General features: G+C 33.0%; 1 protein-coding gene and 1 long non-coding RNA gene across 2 annotated transcripts; both read left to right on the top strand.

Moving 5' to 3' along the window:
- Positions 1-2,688: 2,688 nt before the first annotated feature.
- On the top strand, positions 2,689-13,191 carry LOC143043469 (uncharacterized). Its single transcript, XR_012968412.1, has 5 exons — positions 2,689-2,769; positions 5,676-5,745; positions 9,054-9,237; positions 11,071-11,373; positions 12,270-13,191. It is a non-coding gene; the product is annotated as an uncharacterized LOC143043469 (long non-coding RNA).
- A 600-nt stretch (positions 13,192-13,791) lies between these two features.
- LOC143042409 (uncharacterized) lies at positions 13,792-25,877 on the top strand. The gene is made up of 6 exons (XM_076214697.1): positions 13,792-14,032; positions 15,489-15,542; positions 18,816-18,899; positions 21,348-21,623; positions 21,790-21,870; positions 23,806-25,877. Exons 1-6 carry the CDS (start codon positions 13,981-13,983, stop codon positions 24,834-24,836), a joined length of 1,578 nt encoding a protein of 525 aa, XP_076070812.1. The 5' UTR covers positions 13,792-13,980; the 3' UTR covers positions 24,837-25,877.
- The last annotated feature ends 659 nt before the right edge of the window (positions 25,878-26,536 follow it).

Below are 26,536 nucleotides of genomic sequence, written 5' to 3'. Positions count from 1 at the left end.
ACTCTTGTTGCTATCAATAATGTTTATGTCTTTTGTTTTTCGCGTTTCAGATGATTATGCTTTACCGAATTCTTAGATGATTTGTTAATTTTTCATAATTTTTATTATATTAGTTGAAGGCTTATTGGTTGATTTTTAAGCTGCGTTTTAAGTGATCCATTATTAGGACTACTATAAGTTCTGTACATAATGTATTCTATTCTTTTATCTATTTTGTTTTGTAGTTATACCACTGTCTGGAATCCAATTCAATTTTGCCAAATCTAGTGATAACTTTTTATGTGTTTTTGTACTAAAAATACCAACATATGCTAAGATATACAGACTTCTTATACGTTCAGGTATTTCACATCCAATCTTTTTTGGAAATATTCCTTATAAAGCACAAACATGTCAATATTCACCTCAGAAAATAACAAAAAACTATAAATATAATTATTTATAAGGGATATAGTTACGATAATGTTGTCAGGTCATTAGACATTGCATATTTCGGCTTTAATATTGATTCACGTATAGGGTCATTACATCGGAACTAAACACATTTATTTATAAACCAGTTGTTACTTTTCTACATTGGCTAGATGTATAGGGGAGGATTGAGATCTCATAAATATGTTTAACCCCGCCACATTTTTGCGTCTGTCCAAAGTCAGGAGCCTCTGGCCTTTGTCAGTCTTGTATTATTTTTACTTTTATTTTCTTGTGTATAATTTGGAGTTTAATATGGCGTTCATTATCACTGAACTAGTATATATAATTGTTTAGAGGCCAGCTGAAGGACGCCTTCGGGTGCGGGAATTTATCGCTGCATTGAAGCCCTATTGGTGACCTTCTGCTGTTGTCTGTTCTATTGTCAGGTTGTTGTCTCTTTGACACATTTCACATTTTCATTCACAATTTTATGTATTATCAAACATTGTTCTACATCTAGTTCCAATTATTTGACTGTCGTTTGAATTATTCTACGCTTCGACTTTTAAAGTTTTTTCTAAACAAATAACATCCATTCGAGACAATACTCTTATCGATCACCGAATAACGAAATTTGTAATTACACGGTAAACATAACTGTCAATTTGCCACATAGTATACGTAGTACCTTCTTCTGTTTGTAGAAAAACAGAATGTCATTTGTTAAACGATCTTCACTGCATGCTCTATGTTTAAAACTATAAAGCATAGTTTGAAGAGAAAAAGATATGAAAAATATTTGTTCAAAATACTCACCAAAAAAGGCCATATAAGATACGGTATTTTGGACTGATGAAATCATAAAAATGTAACCAAATATCAACATCTTTGTCTGAGGGTGTGCAAACATTTAATATTTTTTATTTCTTTTTTTTAGGGACGGGGAGTATAGTTTTCAACGGAAAAAAATGAGAAAATTCATTCTATAAATCATGCCAATGCCCCAGTGCTGACTTTTAAATTGGTTAATCGTAGATAGTGATCTAATAGATATCGTATGAACCAGCCTATTCAATTAACATGTTGCGTGTTTTGAATGATTTTGCTTATTGTAATTAGAGGCTTTGCCTTATGTATAACAATGCCTATATCCAGTTTTTCCCAATAACAAAACATTTTACATCCTTGACATACGTATTATAAAAACCTGAGTCATTCCACCGATACGGAATAGACAGTTACGTATGCATTTAAGTGAATGCATATATATATATTCTTACCATTCCTCGTATGATTCCGTCAGGACGTCTCAGAGCTTACAGTCAGCAGTTGGTATGTGGTTTATGATTGAGTCATAATAACGAAGCTATGATTCCTATTCATACGTTTGGCTTAATTTATGTCGACTGTATATTTGTAGGAGTTATTTGTTGTTGTTATATCTGATCTATTTAATAGTTTTGATAAAAACTGACGCCATCACGAAGATGACAGGTAGGTTCAAGTTCCATCATTAAAGTGTTGCCTAGTCTAACATTTAACACTGCTGTTATCGTTCAAAATTGAACAATTTTCGCATTTGTCTTATTTTAATCCTTTCTAATTCAGATTGATTGATGATATCGTTTCATTATTTAACCTTTACAAACACTTCAAGCATAGAATACGTAAGATGCATTTTTCTATTTTCAGGTCACTTTCTGGACAAAAAAGACAAGAAGGTTAATAGTAACTTATGTATTCATTATGATGTATACTAAATGCAATGTATTTTTGTAACTGCCAGTATATATTTTAACGATATGTTACAGCTAGTAAGCAAGGCTGATAAAATAGTAAAACGTGGAATGACCCGCTAATTGAAAGAACAACCTGTGATAGACCGTTGTCTTATCGACATTCACCGTACACATCCCCTCATCTTTATAAAAAGTAATTATAAAATATAGATTTGTAATACTATCGGTTTAGAGTTGATAGTCGTTGGTGAAAATTAACCAGTCTATACTAAGCATGTTTTCGTAAGTTGAATATTACAAGAGTTGTTGATAGTTATTAGATATAGTTGATATATCTCAAATACAATGTTAATACATATCTGTATTTTGGATGTTATATATAGCTCGGCAAGGACAATGCATTATTTAAAAATACTGTTTTCTTGTATAAATGTTTAAATATTAAACGACTGACTGAACATCCTTTGATTTTAAACGTCATGACAAAAATTGTATGAAACAAGTCTTTACCTGTGATTTAAAGTTTTGACATACAAGGATATTGTGTACAATAATATATCGTTATTCATAGTGATACTACGTTTATAATGGCACTAAGTACATATTAATGCTGCAGGTAGGTCTTTGTGTTTGTGTACGTCTTTTTATGCTGTTGGATATTTACACAGTTGGCAAACCTTTTAGGAAATTTGGTCCTCAATGTTTTTCAACTTCTTATTTTGTTTGGCCTTTTTAACTTTTTTGGATTCGAGTGTCACTGATGAGTCTCTTGTAGACAAAACGCTCGTCTGTCGTAAATATAAAATTTAATCCTGGGATCTATGATAAGATCTTATTGACAGCCGCAAATGTTTTAATTGCATACGATTAGTGAAAAATGACATATGGATAACACTTTTCCTAAAATACATATGTCATTTCCGTATTAGCAGCATACACCCTAGCATTGTTTAACCTACTGTTTTTTTTTATTACCTCCAAAAAAACTGTTCTCTATAAAACTGCGATAACGAGGTATAGGTAATACGTCATCGCGAATCGAAATAACGAAGACACATTTTGTATTTTAGGTTATATACAGTCTCCAACAGAGGCAGGTTTATGTACAATATACAAAGCTATCAATCCTCTAGAAAAGATAATTTTGTGAAATACAAAGTATCCAAGAATTGTTACAAAAATACATTTCTCAAAATTACATAAATATGGTGACTTGTTTAAATATCCACTGCTATGATTCGACTCTTGTGATAGGCACATTGAGATGAACTTATTTCGTTTTTCTTTTTTTAATAATATTTATAAAAGATACTAGACTAAGTTTACTTTTTTCAGGAGTAATTGTATTAATAAAGATTCGTAATTGTTTTTCTTAATTTGTATCATAATTGTAGTATGGTTAATTGTTTTACTGTCCTTTTAATCTGCGATTAGTCACTCTCTGAAACTGTGAAAACTTTCCTAAAAGAATGGTCGTTTGGTGAGTATTTTAAGTGCGAATATTATGCATGGTCAATATTGTCGTCCATATACACATCTTTTATTATTATTTCGCAAGGGGTGGCTAATTATTGTCTTGTATTAGTAATCAACGTATGAACTGTCACTGCTGTTCTGTGTAAATTGACTGATTTAATTGTCATATTCAATATTTAACTAATTTGTACATTTCATTGCATATGTAGTGTCACGGAGTCAATGCAAAGACATTTTAACATTTCACAGCTTGGTCTTCAGGTTAGTTTGCCAGTGTTTTAGGTTCAAATAGCTCATTGCGTGTTTTGATAAAAAAATAAATGATTGAACAATCAAAGCAGGGTGAATCTAGCAAGATGCCTACAAATAAGTATCTGTTTTAGATGTTTAGATGGCATACACTAAATATCTTTGTACATTTTTTACCAATAAATTGCATTCAGTACAGCATATGCATAATTGCAAACTTTATTTCAGAGACGTTTTAAACTGTTCACATTAATGTGTATTTCGTTGGAACAATTACTTGTTTTGTTTTGCGCAGCGATGTTAAGGCAGTTTTATTGTTATTAAATGTTGCTTATATGAGACGTATATCTACTTTCTACTTGCCAATGACATTATCACAATGTCCATTATTTGTTAACTAAAAAACTAAAAAAAAATCTGTATTGTTTTAAGAATATTTAGTCACTGAAAAAGTCACAATCCAGACAAAACATCAATTTTAAAACAATGATTCTATTTTTTCAAATGCCTGATATAGGTACAAAAGCCATATAATAATTGTAACCATCACAAAATTGTGTGCCTTTGGATTTCTATATGATGGCTGTTGAGATCAATGAATAGACATTATTTGTTTGCAAAAACATCTTGTGCAGTAGCATGTGTTATCGTTTGATGTTAGTTAACAAATATTAAATAAGTCTCATATTTGAATTTGTAGCAGACGTGCGTTTCGTATACGCTTAAATAAAAACAAGTTACCATCCCCTTCCCTTTTCATGAATGTGACCTACTGAATTATAATATTTACCGGATTTGTAATAACATAGGTAGCACGACGGGTGACACATGTGGAGCAGGATCTGCTTACCCTTCCTGAGCACTAGATATCACTCCCTGTTTTTGGTTGGGTTTGTATTGCTCAGTTTTTAGTTTTTTGTGTTGTGTCTTTTGCACTAGTGTTTGTCTGTTTGTCTTTTTCTCTTTTTTAGCATTGGAGTAGTCAGTTTTTTGTCGATCTATGAGTTTGACTGTCCCTTTGGTATCTTTCTTCCCTTATTTAAAAAGGTCAAATAAAGTACGAAATTGAAGAGCACTGATGACCAAAAATATTTCTGAAACGCTTAATACAGCTTAGGTAATCGATTTCTGAGTTAAAAAAGCCTTAGTATTTCAAAACTTCAACAGCTAATATATTATTATGACCATATCAATGATAATGTATGTCATCACAAAAAGTGGTGTCTACCTCTACTTGAGCACCCTGGTAATTGTAAACTGTTATATGATTTAAAGGCCTCATTAGTCATGTTAATTACTTTTACCTTTTATAAGTTTTTTAAATTCATATACAGAAAGAGGCGATTTTTACAGAAATTTTCTTTCTCTTCATTCGCTTTACAAAAGGACTAGTTTATACGGGAAAGTATTTTAGAGATGGAAAAGTAGTATGCATACCTTTAAACGACTTTTTGTGTGATTTAAAGTAATGCACTATATAACCTTGACTATTCATTTCGTGATTGATTTAGTATTTTAGACTTGAACTAGTGTGTGTAATTAGATATTATCTTTTGAAGATTTCCTTTATCTGAGTGTGTACAATATGATTGTATCGTCACTTCTTATGAAACCTAATCTATTGAGTGAAATTTTTCAAGGTTACTTGAACTTTAACACAAAAATGTATTACGAGTCTAAATATGTTTAAGCTGAAATAAGATCTAAATTTAACACTGTAATCTTAAAATAGCTTTGAACAGTTTCAAGTCGTTAATCAGGATTCATATTTCGTATTTGTTTTGTTTTTATTTAAAGTCGTATCCTTGAAGTTATCGTCAAATGAAAAGACAAACTGACAATGACGACAGAATTTTCGCTCATTAAGGTAAGACAAAACAGTCGTTATGCTATCTGTAGTAATAAAGAAAAACAATCAAAAATATTAAAAAGGAAAATAATAATCCTACGTACCTGAACTAGTAAAAACTTCAATGAAGCAGCAACTCTCCGACACTAAACACGAAAAGATAAATGGTTTAAACATACGATGTGTAACATGTACTTCGGACACCTTTTGATCTTATTCAGTAAGTGTACAGAAGTTGAATTAGGATTACACCAATTAACGGTACATGTAAAACAATACAATATATAATAAGTGTACACATGAATTAAGCTTAAGTATCGAATCAGTTGACAAAGAAGCACGCATCTGAAAGCCAGTGTTCCTCCCCTTGATATATTTGAAGGTAGATAATACGTGAAGGTAAGAGTTTGATAACTAATTAAAAAATACAAATTAGGAGAAGAAAAAGGCGTTTTGAAAAATAAAACTGGTATATATCATAGCCTTTCGTATTTGATGCGTCACTTTGTGTTTAAACATTGGAGATAAAAAAAACAATTTAGATGGTAAAAATAGGAAAAGTTGGTGACAAAATAAAATTCATTTTCAACTGCTTAAAGTTCGATGCAAACGTCAGCTTGTCGTACAAAATTACTCGTTCGACAATACCATGGTCAGTAAAAAAAAAAGCAATCAGTAACAGTCCTTATATAAAAACATGAGGACAGCTTGCTGAAACAATGACTCTTGTTATTATTTAATATATGTCACTCTTATATAATGGTATATGGTGATACTAAACCCCTAACGGGAAGGATTGTGCCTGATGTTCATATGAAGAAATCATAATCTTTCAGTCAGTTTAATTGAAGTCTGGAGCTGGCATGTAGTCTGTTGTTATTTATGTATTATTGTCATTTTGTTTATTTTCTTTGGTTACATCTTCTGACATCAGACTCGGACTTCTCTTGAACTGAATTTTAATTTGCGTATTGTTATGCGTTTACTTTTCTACATTGGCTAGAGGTATAGGGGAGGGTTGAGATCTCACAAACATGTTTAACCCTGCCGCATTTTTGCGCCTGTCCCAAGTCAGGAGCCTCTGGCCTTTGTTAGTCTTGTATTATTTTAATTTTAGTCTCTTGTGTACAATTTGGAAATTAGTATGGCGTTCATTATCACTGAACTAGTATATATTTATTTAGGGCTAGCTGGAGGACGCCTCCGGGTGCGGGAATTTCCCGCTACATTGAAGACATGTTGGTGACCTTCTGCTGTTGTTTTTCTCTATGGTCGGGTTGTTGTCTCTTTGGCACATTCCCCATTTCCATTCTCAATTTCATATAAACTATTTTGATTCTTATCATGATAATTATTATTTGTATAAGTTCTTTAATTACTTTTAAATATTTTTTAAACTGTTATTGAATTTACCTTAGCCGTATTTCGCATAACTTTTGGGAATTTTTGGGTCCTCAATGCTCTTCAATTTTTTGCTTTTTTTGGCTTTATAACTTTTTTGATCTGAGCCTCACCGATGAGTCTTTTTTAGACGAAACTTGCGTCTAGCGTATTAAATTATAATTGTGGTACCTTTGATAACTATTTACACCACTGGGTCGATGCCACTGCTGGTGGACGTTTCGTCCCCGAGGGTATCATCATCCCAGTAGTCAGGACTTCTGTGTTGACATGCATCGCAAATGTATGGTCATTTTTAAATATTTCCTGTTACGAAACTAGATTACCTTAGCCGTATTTGGCATAACTGTTTTTGGAATTTTGGCTCCTCAATGCTCTTCAACTTTTTACTTTTTTTGCTTTACTTTTTGTTTATCTGAGTGTCACTGATGAGTCTTGTTTAGACGAAAAGCGCGTCTGGCGTATTAAATAATAGTCCTTGTACCTTAGATATTGGATCAGAGACGAAAATCACAAAAGAGCAATTCAAACTCATAAGTCGAAATAAAACTGACAATGTAATGTAAAAAACGAGAAAATACCAAAAAAATAGAAACATCATAAGACACTTATGAAATTATCCAAGTTGCTTTGGTAGAGTAAGCAGTTGCTTTTCTTTATAAGCATTGTGTTGCTAATGCTAGTACATTACCGTTGGTAGGTCTTCTTTGGTAAGTCACTTACGATTAATTAATAGCTTCATTAACACCCTTTATCAAAGAAATAGAAAAAGAAGGACATTATTGAATATCGTGTAACTGGAAAATATATACTCAAAGTCCAAGCACGACTAGTGGTGTGCTGCAAATGAATGAACATTTCGGAATTGGAAAGTTAGAATTAATTATTTCAGTTGGAAATTGTTGTTTATAATAACTTTATTGTCAATTTTATTGATATTTCACGTTTGATGAGATAGAAAAAGAGAGGCAAAAGATACCAAAAGGTCATTCAAACTCATTAGAAGAAGAAATTGTGACAATTTATTAACCAACTAAGTACATTATTTCCAAAAATGACTATTTTCTGTAATGGCCCTGTTTTGTCTGTAATGGCCCTGTTTTTCTGTAATGGCCCTGTATTAATGCCCAGTTTGTCTGTATTAAGCCCAGTTAAATAAAGTTAATAAAATTAAGTTGTAAAGAGTATAATTCCTTTTTGTATTTTGTTTAATTTAGTAACCAACAACAAACATTAAAGAGTTATAAAGAACCATATAAAGGGATCACCGTTCATCCTGTTTTTCAACACATAACTTCTTTCAACTTTATATCTTGGATATTTGGTATATTTAAAGCTTTATCATGGTGGAATACAAATTATTTTTGTTCAAACTAAACTGTCATTAAAAGAGTAATAGAGTACATCAAGTTGGTAGCAACACATATACTTTTGTTCAGTTGGTTAATAAATGTTTTAAGAAATGGATGTTTTTATAATGGCCCTGTTATATGTCCTCGGTCAGTAATAATGGCCGCGGATGTCTGTAATGGCCCTCGGCGTTGCCTCTGGCCATTACAGAATTCCTCGACCATTATTACAAACCTTGGACATATAACAGGGCCATTATAAAAACACCCATTCATTAATATTATAATATTGCCATTAAACGAAATAGAGCAGAAAAACTAAATTGATGACAATATAAGCTCTATTTCATTCTCCTTAGAAATCTGCTCATATGTAAAATAAAATTATTTTTTAAATAAAAAATAAAAGGAAAAAATCCGAAAAAAGAGGAACCCTTTTATTACTAGAGACATTTATAGACGGTTCAATGAAGCGAACCAAATATCCTTTATTAAAGATACCAATAACAATTGTTCGTTGTATTTTGAAAAACTATGATGTCTCTATCGTAACTGCCATATTTAATTTCTATGTAGTTTGTTGTGCTGTTTGGTTTTGCTGACGTAATCATTTGTGTCCGATGCCCTGATTCGTCACAGTGGAAGTTAACTGCTAGAGGAATTTGCAATTTGACACATTCATCGTACAACTGTTTGTATGATGAGGATATACAGACACATAAAGAATTCTGCACTAAGAAGCCGGATTTTCAAAGGCCAGGTATTTATTTTTATTTTTCCACATAAAAAAAACAATTTGAAAATCCCACTTTATATATGATTAGATGGGTGAATATAATTCAATCCTTGACTGTTGATGACGTTCAAACAATGATTAATTTACCAAAGAGATTATGATATTCAACGCGACAAACAGTCGAGGATGAATGTTTTTTCTCCTGTGATGATACACAATTGAATCAACTCACATTTAAAGTCTACAACTATTTCATTATATGACTTTTTATCCTTAACTTATAATTTAGTTTTTGCTCAAAATACTTTTAAAACTGCTTTCTGTTTTTCATTTTCTTAAAAAGTTACTATTTTACATCTGTTGAAATATTTAATCAAGCTTTATTAGCAAATACACCGAAAACAAGAAGAAGATAAAAGATAACCGAAATCAAAAAGAAGAGACACATTGACAAAAAGAAGAAAAAGACGAAATCCGTAATTTTCATCGCAACATAAACCAACGTCAGTTAAGAACACATACGCTGTTCAAAATCTTATCTTTACCTTTCGTGATTTTGCTGCGGCGATTGCAGTGTTCAATTAATAAGGATTTGCTATGCTATTCGTCTGGCGTATCAAACTATAAGCCTGGTACCTTTGATAACAAATTAAGCCAAAGAGAAAAACAGGAAGTGTATGGTCATATATTCAGTTGTTAAAATTACGTGTTACGGTAAATGTATGAGTGGGCATGTTTAAACATATGACAAAATGATTCATTATCTCTCAGTACGATAGTTTTTTTATATATTACATCTTGATATAAACTATGAAAGATCAATTTTATCGTACTTTAATGTTGTCGTACTTTAACGATACCAGAGGAACATTCCAACTCATAGAACTAAAATAAACTGACCACGCCATGGCCTAAACAGAAAAAGACAAACAACAGAACACAACAAACAACACAGAAAACTAAGCTTCATAAGATATTCAATTATGTTATCTCATAATGAGTTTTTAGCAAAATCACATATCAGGCATGACAAATAAAATATCGAAACAGTGTTTTTCGAAAATACTTTAAGGGAATGTAGGAACCATGAGGTACAATGTAGTTCACTTGCACAATTATCATTGATATGAATTAACAGACTGAGTATATCTTACGGAATCACGTGTTATATCATTCTATTCTGTATATCCATTTGTTCTTGTTTACGTCAATCAAACATCTCTCTTTAAACATAAAATTTATTTGTTAAAACAAAAATTCCAAACAACATGAACAAAATGACACTATTTTCAGATATTTTCATATACATAAATTTTCATGAAAATACATTTAAACAATACGTCTAATATATATATAGGGAGACATTGTTTTAGTAGCAATTATCTTTCACATGATATTTTTAAAATAATAAACATTATGTAATGTTATCTATAAATAAATACGTATCTACAATCATGACTCCTCAGTTCACAAACATGTCACTTTGATGTGACTGAGACATCAACGACATCATGAAAACTCATAGATCTAAACTGAACCCCTTTAAATGTCAATTATGCGTAGCATTGAGTTAATTGACACATAGAAACAACCCTCACTACTAAATAACTTGTTCTCGTATTAACATACTCATCATATTTGAATACCAAAACTTGAAGCAAATATTTGTTGGGATATGGCATTGGTTCCTATATGAATATAAATTAGCCCTTAATGCTCGTCAACTTTGTCCTTTATTTATCCGTTCGAATCTTCTGATTCGACTGTTACTGATGAATCTTTTTAATCTTAAAAAAAATTGCTGCTTGTTGGTATGTTTCCTGTTGTAATGCTTATATAATGATTTATTCGTTACAGGATACAAATTTGTCATTAGAGGCAATATAGATGGGATCCAATGTAGTAAGGATATGTACCAGCCTATAAAATTCTGGACCAACGTTAGTCATCAGTGCATATTTCAGAAAGCTGTTTGTGCAGAACATGGGCAAGTCGTATATACCAGTGGCAATTCTACGTCAGACAGGACTTGTAAATGTGATTACACTAAAGGTTTTGCCTTTGTTTCCTCTCCAAAACAGGGTTGTACGTGTAATCCAAGTCTAGAGGATTGTTCCTGTTATAAGAAGATATGTAGTAAATTTTATGTCCTAACGCCAGGTAATTGTAAAATAAGCAAGATAGTGTGAAATATATTTGGACTTATAATATATAAAAAGAACCAATTAATTTGCTAGAAAGTTACCTATTTTAATTTAAGATTTTTAAAGATGGGCCTGGATAGGGATTGTATGTCTTCCATTGCAAACGATATTACAGTGTCTGAGAATGTTCCCGTTTTTTCGCTTTCAACTTTCCTCTTTGAACTTTCTTGGAAATTCCCTATTTTTGTATTTGCCTTTTCCTATTTCCATAGAATAGGTTTTTGCTAACAAAACATCTACTGAAACATAATTTAGAAATGGTTAGCAACCGTACTCAAGTTTGACTGACCGTTATGGAATATCTGTTTCTCTAAGGACGTCGATTGTTGTAATTGTCGTTACCTCAATCATCTCATCTTTTCATTGAATGTATCCTACCGAATAACAATAATCAATTGGTGCTACCTTACATAAGCACATCTACAAATGCCGTTAGTGGAACATAATCTGCTCACCCTTTTTGAATCACCATATACATGATATATAAATCCATGTTTTTCGTGTGGTTCGTTAAACTCATTTTTTGGTTTTATTATGTTGTGTTTTGTATCACTGCTGTTTGAAGAGAATGAGAAAAACTGGGATAGAATTTGATAATTGTACTACTGTTCCCCAATAATTGCCATTATCATACTGAGACAATTATGTCGACATTTAGATACATTATAAAGTTGCGTTTGTACATGATTCTTTCTATTTATAAGTGAAATTAGTATTTCATGAATAAGTATAGCGGTTCAATAAGGGATACATGTTCATACATAAATAGACGATTTGTAAATGAAACTCTTCAATTACAATTGTCTTGGAGGTCAATAAATGTATAAAATTTCATTCTAACATCTTTTGCAGATTATGAGTGCGTAAGAACTAACAGTCTATCTGGTATTTTTGTATGTCCATTAATAAAAACGTAAGATTATAATTGTTAAAGTTGTTTATTATTCAAAATATGAGATTTTAGAACTTATAAATTGATGAACGATATTTCATCTACCAGTTTATTTTAAAACGTATCTCGGAACTGTCAGCACCAGTACGTGCCAGTATATGAATTAAGTACAGTGAAACCAGTTAATACTATGACATTGGTGATAGATACCGGTGTATCAAGAAAGAACAAAAGATTATCAGAAGTAAACTACCACTTTTTCTCAATAAAAATTGGTTTCGAAAGGTTATTAGTATCTTTAGAATCACATCTCTAAAGAAAACTCGGCCAATAACGTCCTGGTAGAAATATATGTTTGTAAACCAAATCTAAGTCATTACAAGGAAATTCTATTTTTTTTCTATTTGAAAGATTGAGCAAAACGCCATTTAAAGAAACAACACAGTGTTCATCCTGCCCTGGTCATGCAAAAGTTAAGTATTACATAGATAGATTATTTGTATTGCTTACATTATTTGTGTTTATAATATGAAACAAAGTAGTTTCGCAGGTAGTAAAACAAATTTAATTGCCGAAGACGTCACTTGAAAACTTTCATCCGTGTAGGGAATTCTACCTTATTCAACTTCAGTAAGAAAGCTCAAACTGATTCATTAGAAGCCAGATTGAATGTAAAAATTGAAAACAACACGTTTAATAATTTATTGAGTCCGAAGCGCTTTTCTGGATTTAACTTCATCAGGAACGCTCAAAGCAAAACTTTTGAAGCGAATCCGAAGATTTCTAAATGTCTAAATATAGGAGATCCTTTAAGACCAAGAGTGGCCAAATTAAACTGTACGTTTTACTTAAGGATGTTTGAACCTTATATTTTTAAATTATATCTTGTGTATCAATAAAAAAAGTATAAAAAGTAATGAATATAAAAAAGAAGATGAGGTATGATTGCCAATGAGACATTTCTCCACAATTGACCAAAATGACACAGACATTAATCACTATAGTTCACCGTACAGCCTTCACGAATAAGATGAGCCCATACCGCATAGTAAGCTATAAAAGGCCCCGAAATGACAATGTAGAACAATTCCAACGAGAAAACTAACAGCCTTATTTATATAGGTCCTTTTTATAAAAAGAGAGCAACACATCTTATATAAAAGGTGCATTCACTCATTGGCACACAAACCACATCTTCTTATATCTACTTACAGATTGGATAACAACAATATTTATTATTGTCGCTATTTTATGCATATTTCCTTTGATCGTTTTTGTGATACTTTTTCATATCATGCTTTTCGCTTGAGATGGACAATTATCGCTAGAAACTAAAGAGCCACGTGGCGTTGCTAATGAAATTGACATACAATTGACTTGTCGTAATAGGTAAAAAAGCGATAAACAGATTATTATTGGTCATGTCAACTCAATTGCTTTTCTCGCTTTCGCCGTGACCGGCTCAAGCGAGAAAATCCAACGATAATCTATAATTCATTAAAGATAAAAAAAAAATTCAGCCACTCGTATATCATATATACTCACATAGATTAAACGTTCATCGCCATATAACATTACAATATCAATATGAAAAAAACCGCATAACTCTCAAGCTTAAAAAAAAATACTAATATCTGTTTGATCCTGTTGTTTACAGATGAATCTACTGCTATGACATTTCAACGAAAAGCTGCGATTACTACAACCATTTTAACTGCTTCATGTAAGTAATGACTATTTCATCACGTAATGTGACGTCGTATTATGTTCTTTGCTAGGAACCAGTGTCTAGCAAATCTATGTATTACTGATAAAATATTACACCAGGATATTAATATCACAAACCAGTCAAAACATTTATTAAATTTTATTATCGGTACACGGACATCATTTGTATGCAGATATCTTATACGTTCGGGTATTTCACATCCTATCTGTTATGGTGATATTCTTTTTAAAGCAAAAACATGTCGGCATTCACCTCCAAAGCAAACCGAACCTTTCAACATACTGATTTAGAAGGGATATAGTAATGATACTGTTGTCAGGTCATTAACTATGACATATATTGATTCAATCATAGGTTATTTGCATCGGAAATAAACATCAGCATTCTAAAACCAGTAGTTGGCATGATACGGGTTACATTCGTATCATATATTTTATGATGGTATGATACCAAGCCCCTGAAAGGGAGGAATTGTACTTGATTTGTTTTATGATGAAGACATGGTCTTACAATCAGTTTAAATGAGGTCTGGAGCTGGATTGTTAGTTACTTCAAGTAATCCTTTGTTGATTTATGTATCTTTGCCATTTTTCTTAGTTTCTTAACTAACTTATTCCTACATCGGACTCGGACTTAAACTAAATTTAACTTTTGTGTATAGCTGTGTTTGTTTTTCTACATTGGCTAGATGTACAGGGGAGGGTTGGGATCTTACAAAACATGTGTACACCGCAGCAATTTTGCGCCTGTCCCAAAGTCAGAAGTATCTGGACTTTGTAAGTCTTGTATGATTTTTATTTTTAGTTCATGTATAGGTTTCGGAGCTTAGTAAGGCGTACATTATTATTGAACTATTATATATTTTGTTAGGGGGTCATCTAAAGCACGCCCCAGGATGCGGGGTTTTCTTGCTGTGTTGGAGACCAATTGGTGGCATTTGGCTGATTTCTGTTCTATGGTCGTTTTGTTGTCTCTTTGGCAATTGTCGATTTGCATTCTCAATTTTATTGTAGAAATCGAACCAACCGACATACAGAATAACATATGTTTTATTGGCCCACTGCGCAGTTAATGCTTCAATTACCTTTTTTATTTGTTACATTTTGTATTTTACAAAATTGCAGTTTATTCAGTTTTATTGATTTCCCCTCAATTTTAAATTATTTTGGAAACACAGTCCTTTTTCTGCCAATTTAGAAGCCTTGGTCAGTGAATACGCCAGTGATTCCTCTAATATATGTCGAAAAGAATGTAACGAATTCATACATTAAATCAATCAAAAACGATCAAGTTATTCAAATTTAAAAAACGGGTTAACATATAACATGATTGTATAAAAAAAAACTATAAATTATGTACAGCGTATGCCTGATAGAGCTTACTGATATTTTGTTTAATCGTGTTTTAATACATGTTAACTAACTTATATTCCTTTACCTATTTATTACAGTTGTGCTCATTTTCGTTGGGACGCTGAGTGGTTCAAAAATACTGGAATGTTGTAGTAAGTATCACAGTATGAGAAGATAAAATGTGTGGTGATTAAGGTGGTACCTAACACTACAGGGAGATAACTCTGTAAAATCAGCTAAACGTTTTAATAACGTTGTGTTGTTGAGGGAATATCAAGCTTCTCAATGATCAAAATAAGTGTTTGTTAAACTGCTATATAACCAGTGTATTTTTTCTGATAAAACGGTCATTGACGGTTGGTTCAAATTTTTTGAAATTTTTATATTTTTGTAAAAGGGTCAAAATGAATATTTTTTCAAAATTTTAAGAAAATTAAACGAGCCAAATTAATTTTAGTTAAAGTGTTGGGTACCATCTTAATGCAAAAATTCATTAAACCCAACCCCCATCTAAATGATGGTATTTAGACGTAGACACTAGGTACTAGTATTATGTATCAAAACATTCCACACCAAAGTTTCCGCCTGCGTTTTTTGTTTTAACAAAAATGTGAGAGATACAAACAATAGTTTGAACAAGGTATTTTAAACGTTTTAGCGGCTAACCTCTTTTACTGAAGTTTTAAGCCCCAGTCCCACTAGACCGAGATCGCACCACGCTCACCGCGATCTAAAATAAATTCAGATCGTGGTGAGGTCGCAGTATGAGCGGCATGAACATGTAAATTTCCAATGCTTTCACGATGCTACTACGTCCTCAGTACGCTTCTACAACGATCCCGCTACGATTATACGACGTTTTCACCGCGCTTATTCTTCAACCTCACTACGCTTATCAAGATCTTTCTACGCTCATCACGTTCTCACTACGACCATACCACGAGTTATCCGATTGCAACACGCTCTTACCACGTTTCTACTGCGCTTATAGCACATTCTTACCACGATTATACTACGTTCATACTGCGATCTTACTACGTTCTCAGCAAAAACGTCAACATCGTGTTCCATATCAATACAGTTCCATTCCTTCTGTTTCTGATTAATACGTAGATTTCTCTAAAACAATACAGTCATGCCACCAAAATCTACTAGAACACATGGGCATGGTGGTAGGGGTTGATGTAGAGGCAAAGGGAGTTCTGATAGTAACGAATTCTGATCCAGCAGAGATGACGGACCGATCAATGCAATTGCAATTGCAAATTACAACCTATTGCTGGTTCATCAAGCTCAAATGACGATATTTTAGTGAACGATAGCACAGATGACACACATGTGTCAATATTAGTAGATATAGGAAGATGTGATATGAGCCAATGAGACAACTCCCAATCCAAGTAACAATTTATAAAAGTAAACCATTCTAGGTAAAGGTACGGCCTTCAACACGGAACATTGGCTCACATCGAACAGCAAATATAAAGAGCCCCAAAATTACTAGTGTAAAACCATTCAAACGGAAAACCCAACGGTCTAATCTATATAAAAACAAGAAGGTTTGGGAAAATGGACAAGAAGTCCTTATTACAAACAGACAAACAAAACCTTGAGAGATTTCATATATGTTATGTGAAAATGACAATAAGAATAAAAGTCGTAGTATGAACGTAGTGAGGTCGTAAGAAGAGCGTGATGAGGAGGGCAAGGGCGTGCTAAAATCGTACTGTGGTCTTAAACAGCGTGGTGTAAACGTGGTGTAAACGTGGTGTAAACGTGGTATGGTCGTAGTGGAAGCGTAGTTGAGTCGCGTTGAGAACGTGATGGTCGTAGTGAGGTCGTAATAACGTCGCTGTGAGATCGAAGCGCAGTCTCTCCGAATAGAATCACGCTTTCGCTACGCTGTCGCTACGATGGCACAGCGACCTTTGCGATCTTTCCACGACCGTAGTGCGCTCTCACTACGCTTCTACTACGACCTGTTTTCATCACGACCGCACCACGATTGTTTTGAACATGTTAAAAGTTGGCCACGCTCATTACGATCTTTAAGACCTCACCACGACCGTGCTACGACCCTACTGCGATCTACACGATCGTACTACGATCATCAAAATTTGCATTTTTTTCGCAGATCGTAGTGCGATCGTGGCCTTGTGGGACTGGGGTATTACGCCTTGTCATTTACTTTTAACAGAGGTCTAAACATGAAAACTATTGCTTTGAAGAAAGGAGCCAAATATTTATTAAAATCTCTCATTCTATTCATTATCTATTTACTAGGCAGTACGTATCTACAAAACTGATTGACGGATGTGTTCCCATGTGTCAAGTTTTAAAGTACCGTAAAAATTATAACAAGAACATATTGTTTTGTTTTTTTTCTTCATTTATTACAATGTAGATTACAATGTATAAGATATATATTTTTAATAATTATAAAAGAAACAAAATACGGCAAACTGGATTTGTCTGTTGTAGGTTAACTAAAACATATGTATATTACTGAATTGTTATCGAAAATAATACATTGATAATTTCTTGAGGTTTTATCATGAGCTTACATCATCAATTATTATAACATGTATTAGTACCTTATCAAATATAAAATTTATTAAAAAAAAAAAGAAGAAACAAAAGTAAAAAAAAAAATAGAGGCTAAATATGTTTCATGTTTCAGCCTTTTATTTACTAAATATCCAAATTGAAAGAAAAACAGATCAATTTAATATAAAAAAAAATACGCATTTGACGAAGCATCCCTCCAAAACGTTAGACCCTACATAACCATTACAACTTCAAGAGATTTAATATTCGTTCAAGGATGTTAAATGTGATCTACCACCTTTATGTGATTGAGATATTTAAAAAAAAACATTTCAATTCATAATTTGTGACAAAATACTTTTCCTCTTTTTAGGCACTCAAGTATTCAAACACAATTTTCTTTGGGATAGACAATGATCTGTTACAATCAGTTGGATTTTTTTTTTGAGTTTTTAGTGTTTACGTTTTTATTTGTGTATTGCTAGCACTTATGATATGTTGTTTGATATATGATATTTTGCAACTGTTTAATGCAAGCGTTCCATTATATTAACACTATTAGTTATGTTTCTATAACACAATTGCAAATTTAAGTAAGCAATTAAAGCTTTAATATGTACTTTCGCTATTATTGGTTTTGATATATTTCAGCTCTGTTATAGCATTTATAGTATTGTATTGTTAGCATTTTATCGAAGTTGATTGTAGCGTGAAACGGGTCGCCTTATTAAAGTATGCATGATGCATAATGTTGCACGTCTTACTGAATATAATCAAATGTTCGATTAATCGTGTATCATTCATTCACAAATGATCCATGAACGTGACATTTATTTATGTAATTAAGTAAAAGCTTTTACATTTGTTGATAATTTTAGGAAACGTTACTAGAATAACGATTGAGAAAACAGTAGAAATGAAATTGAAAGATGAAGTCACCAAGAGGCAAGATATCATTTTTGGTGAGTAGAGTTTCTTTCAAACGTTTGATGTCTCTTTTTCTTATCCCAGCAATAGATTACCTGATCTGTATTTGGCACAACTTTTTGGGGAATTTTGGGTCCTCAATGCTCTTCAACTTTGTACTTGTTTGGCTTTTTAACTTTTTTATCTGAGCGTCGCTGACGAGTCTTGTGTAGACGAAACGCGCGTCTGGGGTATTAAAGTGTAATCCTGATACATTTGATAACTATTTACACCACTGGGTCGATGCCACTGTAGGTGGACGTTTCGTACCCGAGGGTATCACCAGCCCAGAAGTCAGCACTTTGATGTAGACATGAATATCAATTATGTGATCATTTTTATAAATTGCCTGTTAACAAAACTATGAATTTAAAAAACTAAGGATTTTCTTATCCCATGAAAAGATTACCTGAGTTGTATTTGGCACAACTTTTTATTAGAATTTTGGGTCCTCAGTGGTACCTTTGATAACTATTTCTTAATAGCTGCCACAAGAAATTCAATACAACTAGTGTGCTATAGAACTTGACAATTTAATATCACATGACACATCTGTGTCTCACTTTTTTATGCCCTACTTACATGACTTACGACCTACATTGGTGTAATTTTTGTTTGTTCTACATTATTCCTTTGCATCATTAGAAATGAAAATGTTTTGATTATAGAAGATGTCTGCTATCAACGAGGAAAAATATCTTTACCATTTACTAAAAACAGGAATACAGTTCATGCGGTGTTGCTGTTGTAGCCTCTCAAATTATCAAGTACACATATATATACGGCTTTTCATCCTTTTTGTTGAGCGTTATTGGTGACGGTAAGCAACCAAATTATTGCCTCCACTTTCTAGCCCGGGGTTGATACAACTGTGAGGTGTAAGGTTAATGAGGGGAAAATTGTCTCAGTAATCTTTGGTGGTTTCATACATATCCTAGCATCGGAAACGGATTACTTTGAACTGAGTTTCACTGTGCTAATTGCTATTGTTTAGTTTATTCTTATTTGGCTTAAGGTACAGTTCAAGGGCTAGATATTACAAAACACGTTTAACTCCACCTTTGTAAGTCTTGTATGTTTTGGTAATTTCTGTTCATTTATATGTTTCAGAGATTTTCACTGAACTAGTACACATTTTTGTTTACCGGCGAGCTGAAATCGCCCTCTGAGTTTCTTCCTATGTTTAAAACCAATTTGTAACCTTAGACTGTTGTCTACTCTTTCGTTGGATTATTGTCTCTTTGTCACAAATTAAAAAAAATGGCACTCATACCACATCTTTCTATGTCTAATTAAAAAAATTTCCGCCAGACTTTTAAATTAGAATACCAGGCATTTAAATTACTTGCAACATTCACTTTGGAATAACCACTTATCTTTACACAGTATTGAAATGACTATTTGCAACCTATGACAATTTAATTGCCATCAACTTTAAATACCTTTAATTGTACATGGTTATTTGTCTTCACAACTGCTATGGTTTGCCTTGTGGTAGAAATAAAATAATGTGCGTTTGAAATGGTCTTCTAAAGATTTGAAAACATGCCAATTTAAATTATTTTACGCCAAAAAGTCTAGCAGGTGACCAAATTAAAGCGTTAACTCATGTGCAAGATGAGCTGAAAATAAACAATAAAGGAAGGACTGTTTATAAGTTTTTAATGTTTAAGCAAAGTTAGATAATGATAAAATTGAGAATGGAAATAGGGAATGTGCCAAAGAGACATCAATCCGATCATAGAGCAGACAACAATAGAAGGTCAGCAACAGGTCTTCAATGAAACGAGAAATTCCCGCACCCGGAGGCGTCCTTCAGCTGGCCCTTAAACAAATATTTACTAGTTCAGTGATAATGAAAGCCATACTAAACTCCAAATTGTACACAAGAAACTAAAAGTTAAAATAATACAAGACTAACAAAGGCCAGAGGCACCTGACTTGGGACAGGGGCAAAAATGCGGCAGGGTTAAACATGTTTGTGAGATCTCAACCCTCCCTCTATACATCTAGCCAATGCAGAAAAGTAAAAGCATAACAATACGCACATTAAAATTCAGTTCAAGAGAAGGGAACGTCACCATCTAAAAATGGATAATTAACGATAGGAAATGAAAAATCATCTCTTTTATCATAGATTTTAGTATTAAGCTTTCCGTTAATGTTATAAATGGTATACTGAAGATTTACTAAGTTATTACAGATTAGTTTAATTTACAAACTATGATGGTACATTGTATCGTTTTCAGAACTGATAATCAAATTCATCTTTTGTCATTAGCCGTTTAAACCTTCAACGATTAGATACATAATGACATACTTGTTCCGGCCGAATCTATTGTCAACACACTAACACATGCACAAACAATTAATCAATTAATATACTCCCTTTTAGCGGTCATGTGTTGCAAGCTTAAGTAAATGTGTTTATACTTTTTATTTAGAGTCTAACAGATGCAAAGCAGCTTTAAAATTGAACTGCAATGATATCATTACTACTGTAAAAAACAAAGACATAGTACGGTTTTTAACAGACAAAGAGGAACTAACTGTATTAGAACAAGAATCAATACAAATATGTGTTGGACAACGCAGAAAGAATTTTAGACTTTTTGAGATAATATTGAATCATGATCCTGTGCCATACACAGAATTTATTAATGCGTTACGTAGTAATGATATGTATGCCGAACTGGCAAACCAGATTGAACAAAGCAAAGGTAAGATTTTGTTCTTTATTGATTTACGTTGTTTTCAATAAGATCTGACCTTTTTGTAATGCATTCACCAAAACTAGTTGTTAGTTAAATCTTTTAGAGAAGGGACTTTATATGATATGAAACTCTTATGTCAAATCATGTGAAAGAAGTATTTACATAATTTTAGAGAGCGTGATAGAAACACCTGAAGAAATTAACATAGATATAGATGACTTGTACAACGACAAAATACCAGAGGAAGTTCGAAGTGAGTAACTTCTTATATAGTACACTTTTGACGCTAATTATGAAATAATATGTCTTACGACGTTCTGCATTTGACAACGTGAATTTTGAAATTGGTATATGTATGACAAGGAAAGCTTGATATACGTGCTCATAAAGAATTGTGAAATATGTAATTGTCAATTATGAGTAATGCGCCAACTATATATTATTTACAAAAAACATCCCGTCCTTTTGTCAAAGTGTCGGCACTGTTTGTTAACAAAGTATTTGCCAAGTCAATCACGTGATATAAACTTATCAACGTACTTGTTAAAAATTTCACGTGGATTTTTATACCTCTTGGAAAAGATTTAACATGTCGTTAATTTTTTTTAACGATTTACTAAACATTTAGCACTGCAGACCAAATTACACCACCGCGCTACGACCGATAGTACCACTCTCAAAAGGTATACCAACGCAGACCTTCGGACTTTAAGGGCTTTAGGGCCAGGGGAGAACATTGCATGTTAAGACTATTCTGCTTAACATTCTCTGGAACCTGCGATTGCCATCGTTTTTGTGAGGGGTGAGGGGGTGTTTATGACTCAGTCTTAAGAAGTTTTCCATGTTGTTTTATATAGACGCTTTTTTTCTAACGGTCTTATTTTAAATTTTCAGTTGATCATGATCATTTTGTGTATCCCTTCGATTCTTCGGTGACTTATAATTTGCTAAAAAGGAATGCTATATATCGTTCAATAGTATTTAAATGATTAAGGCTATAAATAATTCAGCTGAAAATAGTGTACAATCAATATCCAGTAAAAAAAACCGAAAACTTCGAACTTTCCCTCACTGAAATTTCTACTGTTTATAACCACTCTTACACATGATTATTGGTGTTTACCCCCTGCTCCCTTGGAGCTACTTTTATTGCTTAACTTTTGTCCTACCGTCAGAGTATCCCTCTGTTGTTACATGCATGTTTTCACACATTTTTAACAGATACTCCAAATCGGAGAGTCTTAAATTTAAAGGAAAGCGGTATGTGATTATTATATTCCATGTAATTTGTTTTCACATTCATCCCACATTTACTTCATGGATTCCCCTGATATTGATATAATGAAGATAGATATAAGAAGATGTGATATAAGTGCCAATGAGACAACTCTCCATCCCAGTCACAATTTGTAAACGTGAACCATGATAGGTCAAAATGCGGTCTTCAGCACGGAGCCTTGGCTCCAATTAACCAGCAAGCTATAAAGGACCTGTAAATTGACTAGTATAAAAATAGCATACATTATTAACATTATATAACGTTTAAATGATACACAAAAATTGTCCTCGGGGAAAAAAGTGTGAGCTTCTTAAGCATTAAATTGGTATCAAACTTCTTCGAGGGTAACAAGCTTAAAAGTGTAATGCACTTTCACATCTTTTGGTCATCGTTGTTCAACGAATTCTTATATCATGTATACCGGATGTACTCTTAATGAGTAGTAGATCACAGATCAGCTTTTTAGTCTCATATATCCCACATTTAAATGCTTCCTGTGGTCATCGGGTAGCAAACGTATATCCTTTCCCGGCTGGGTGAAGTCAACGTGTTTCTTCTCTATCAAGCACGTGACATTTAGAGAAAACACAAAACGAATTTATCATGAAAGACAATACTGTTTGCGGCTGGGTTACATGTATTCCCGCAGACTGTTACCTGGTTTACTTAAACAAGCAAGTCTTGTACAACCCAATGTTGACATGTATATCCCATTACAATATTTTAATCCGCAAAAGCTTGTGGCTTTGACCCGTAAAAGACGATAATAAACACTCATATCTCTCATTTGTCTCTTATAATTGCACCAATTATTGTCTCTATTGTTGAAGTGTATTTTAGAACTGTGTTGTTGTCGAATAGATAAACTATTGTATTCATTCAATTTGTTTTTGAATTTATATTACTTAGATTTGCATGATAGTCATATTAAAGATTGGAACTCCAAAGACAACATGATAATAGAAACCCAGGCGTTTCGCAATGTTATGCAACAGCTTTCAGACAAAAAATGTGTAGTTGTAGTTGGACGCCCGGGTAATGGTAAATCGTCCATTTTGCAGCATATTGCTCTCATTAAGAGTGATAATGAAGATTACGATATTATTCCTATAGTTATGGAACCAAAAAACATAATACATTTCTACAATCGAAAGAGAAATCAAATATTTATCGTTGATGATTTATGTGGTAAGGAAAGGGTTAACTCTCAGCACATAGATATATGGGGCTTAGATATTGACAAAGTTTTACAAATTATTAATGAAGCAAGTTCGCCTGGGGTTGACCGACGTGAAAGAGTGAGAGGAAAAACAAAAATATTAATATCTTGCAATGAGAATATATATAATGATCCTAGTTTCCATAGCTTACAGATTACACTCCATCCCTATGTTTGTCTGTTATCCAAATATCCTCTCTCGGAAAAGGAGACAACAGATATGCTAAACAAATATTTACCAAATGGTGTGGGCACTGCACAATATATGAATAGTAAGGAAATTGAGATCCCTTTACTTTGCAAACTCGCACAAGGAAAAAGTTATGATGAAATAAGAACATTGTTTTCCGATCCAGTTAAATATATTAAAAATGATCTGAATGAATTGAAGGATAAAAACAATCACAGGTTTTGTATCATTGCGTTATGCACGTTATTTGATAACACATTTAAATCCGAGTGGCTGAAAGTCGGTTCAATGCCTGAAAAAGTCAAATTTGCGGCAGAAGAAATAGGCCTAAACTTAAAGAAAGAATCAACAATAAAACGCATGCAAGAGGAATTTCTGAAGACAGATTTGCTTTATTTTCGTAGGACTGGTACTACTTATCACCTCATTCATGAAAAAATTCACAATATTGCTGCAGTTATTTGCGGCAACGAGTTTACAGAGTGCTTTATCGAATATTCATCAGGGTCGTTTATAGCGCAACGATTTTAATTAGATTCAAAAAATGAAGTTCCTGACAAAGCAGTTATTCTTTACCCGAAATACTATAAAAGATATTTTGATAGACTTCTGTTAGATTTAGAAAAAGGTGATACATACAGTTCTTTTCATAATATACAATTAAAGGAAAATGATTACAGAGAGAAATTTTGTGATTACTGTAAAGACAGAAAACAAAAATTTATGGAAATACTTAGTCAATTAAAAGTAAATACAAAGGTAGATAGAAGAGACGAGAGTGTTGACGATTACGACTGTTTGAAATGTAATATTTACTTTAATGATCACAAAATAGGTATTCCATTAATTGAAAGCGCTTGGGAGGGTCATGCAGATGTTGTCAAAATGCTGCTCGATGAAATGGATTGTGATGTAAATGATACTGACGCATTTGGAAGAACTGCATTATTCGTTGCATCAGCAAGAGGACATTTTAATGTTGTTAAAGAGCTTTTACAAAATCATAAGGCAGACGTATTATTATGCGACAACAAGAAAAGAACTCCGTTATACTCTGCGTGTGAAGAAGGATATAAAGATATTGCTCAAATATTAATTAAAAAAGGAGCAAATATTCTTGCAAAAGATATACATGGATGTTCCTCCTTTCTTAAAGCTTGTTTAAATGGCCACCGAGAAATCGCTGAAATTCTTCTTGAAAAAAGTACAGATGGTAAGGAGGAAATGAGAAAGCAGGATAATTCAGGTAGAACACCCATATTTGCAGCTGCCCAGAACGACCAATGTAATATTATAAGTTTCTTATTAGATAGGGGCGCGAACGTGAATGATGCTGACGGCAAAGGAATTACGCCACTTTATGTAGCAAGTCAAAGGAACTGTTCAGATACGGTTTCAAAACTGCTAGACCATAATGCAGACATGTTTAAACTGGATAATAACGGATGTTCTGCGTTATTCGTAGCATGCAGAAATGGATCAATTAAGGCTGTCAAAAAATTAATAACTAAAGATAAGGCCATAATATCAAAATGTGATTGGCATAACCGAACTCCATTTTATATTGCATGCAAGGAGGGACATACAGACGTTGTTCAAATATTGTTAAAAGTAGGTGTCGACGCAGCATTCTGTGACGAAGACGAAAAATCACCTCTTTATGTTTCAAGTGAAAATGGACATATAACTGTTGTTGAAAAGTTGTTAGAGGCAAACATCGATGTTAATAAGTGTGATAGACAAGGCAGATCTCCTCTACATGTCGCTTGTAAAAGGGGTCATATTGAAATTGTAAAAATGCTTCTTTCTAAAGGAGCAGACTTGTCACATTGTGACAGATGGGGTGGTTCGCCGTTTTTAATAGCATGCAGGGAGGGATATTTTGATATTGTAGAGTTTTTAGAAGATAAATACGTTTACGTGAATACATGCGATAACAACGGAAATTCACCCTTGTATGTAGCATGTGAAGAGGGACATTTAAAAATTGTTTTATTCTTGCTCCAAAAGGGGGCAAATATTAAAAATCTCAACAATAGCGCTCGGTTGGCAATCCACGCTGCAAGCTCAGGAGGATATAAGAAAATAATCAAAATTTTGATCGATCATGATTCTCCTTTCACACCGGACATTGATGGACAGACACCTGCTGCTGTTGCTCGACAACATCGGCTTATGTCTGTTGCAGAAATGATGGAAGATGAATTTAATGCCTACTAAGATAATAGTTT

Source organism: Mytilus galloprovincialis, chromosome 8 (assembly GCF_965363235.1).
Source record: "Mytilus galloprovincialis chromosome 8, xbMytGall1.hap1.1, whole genome shotgun sequence".
NCBI classification, from domain to species: Eukaryota; Metazoa; Mollusca; class Bivalvia; order Mytilida; family Mytilidae; genus Mytilus; species Mytilus galloprovincialis.
This window is presented reverse-complemented; position numbering and strand designations above follow the sequence as displayed.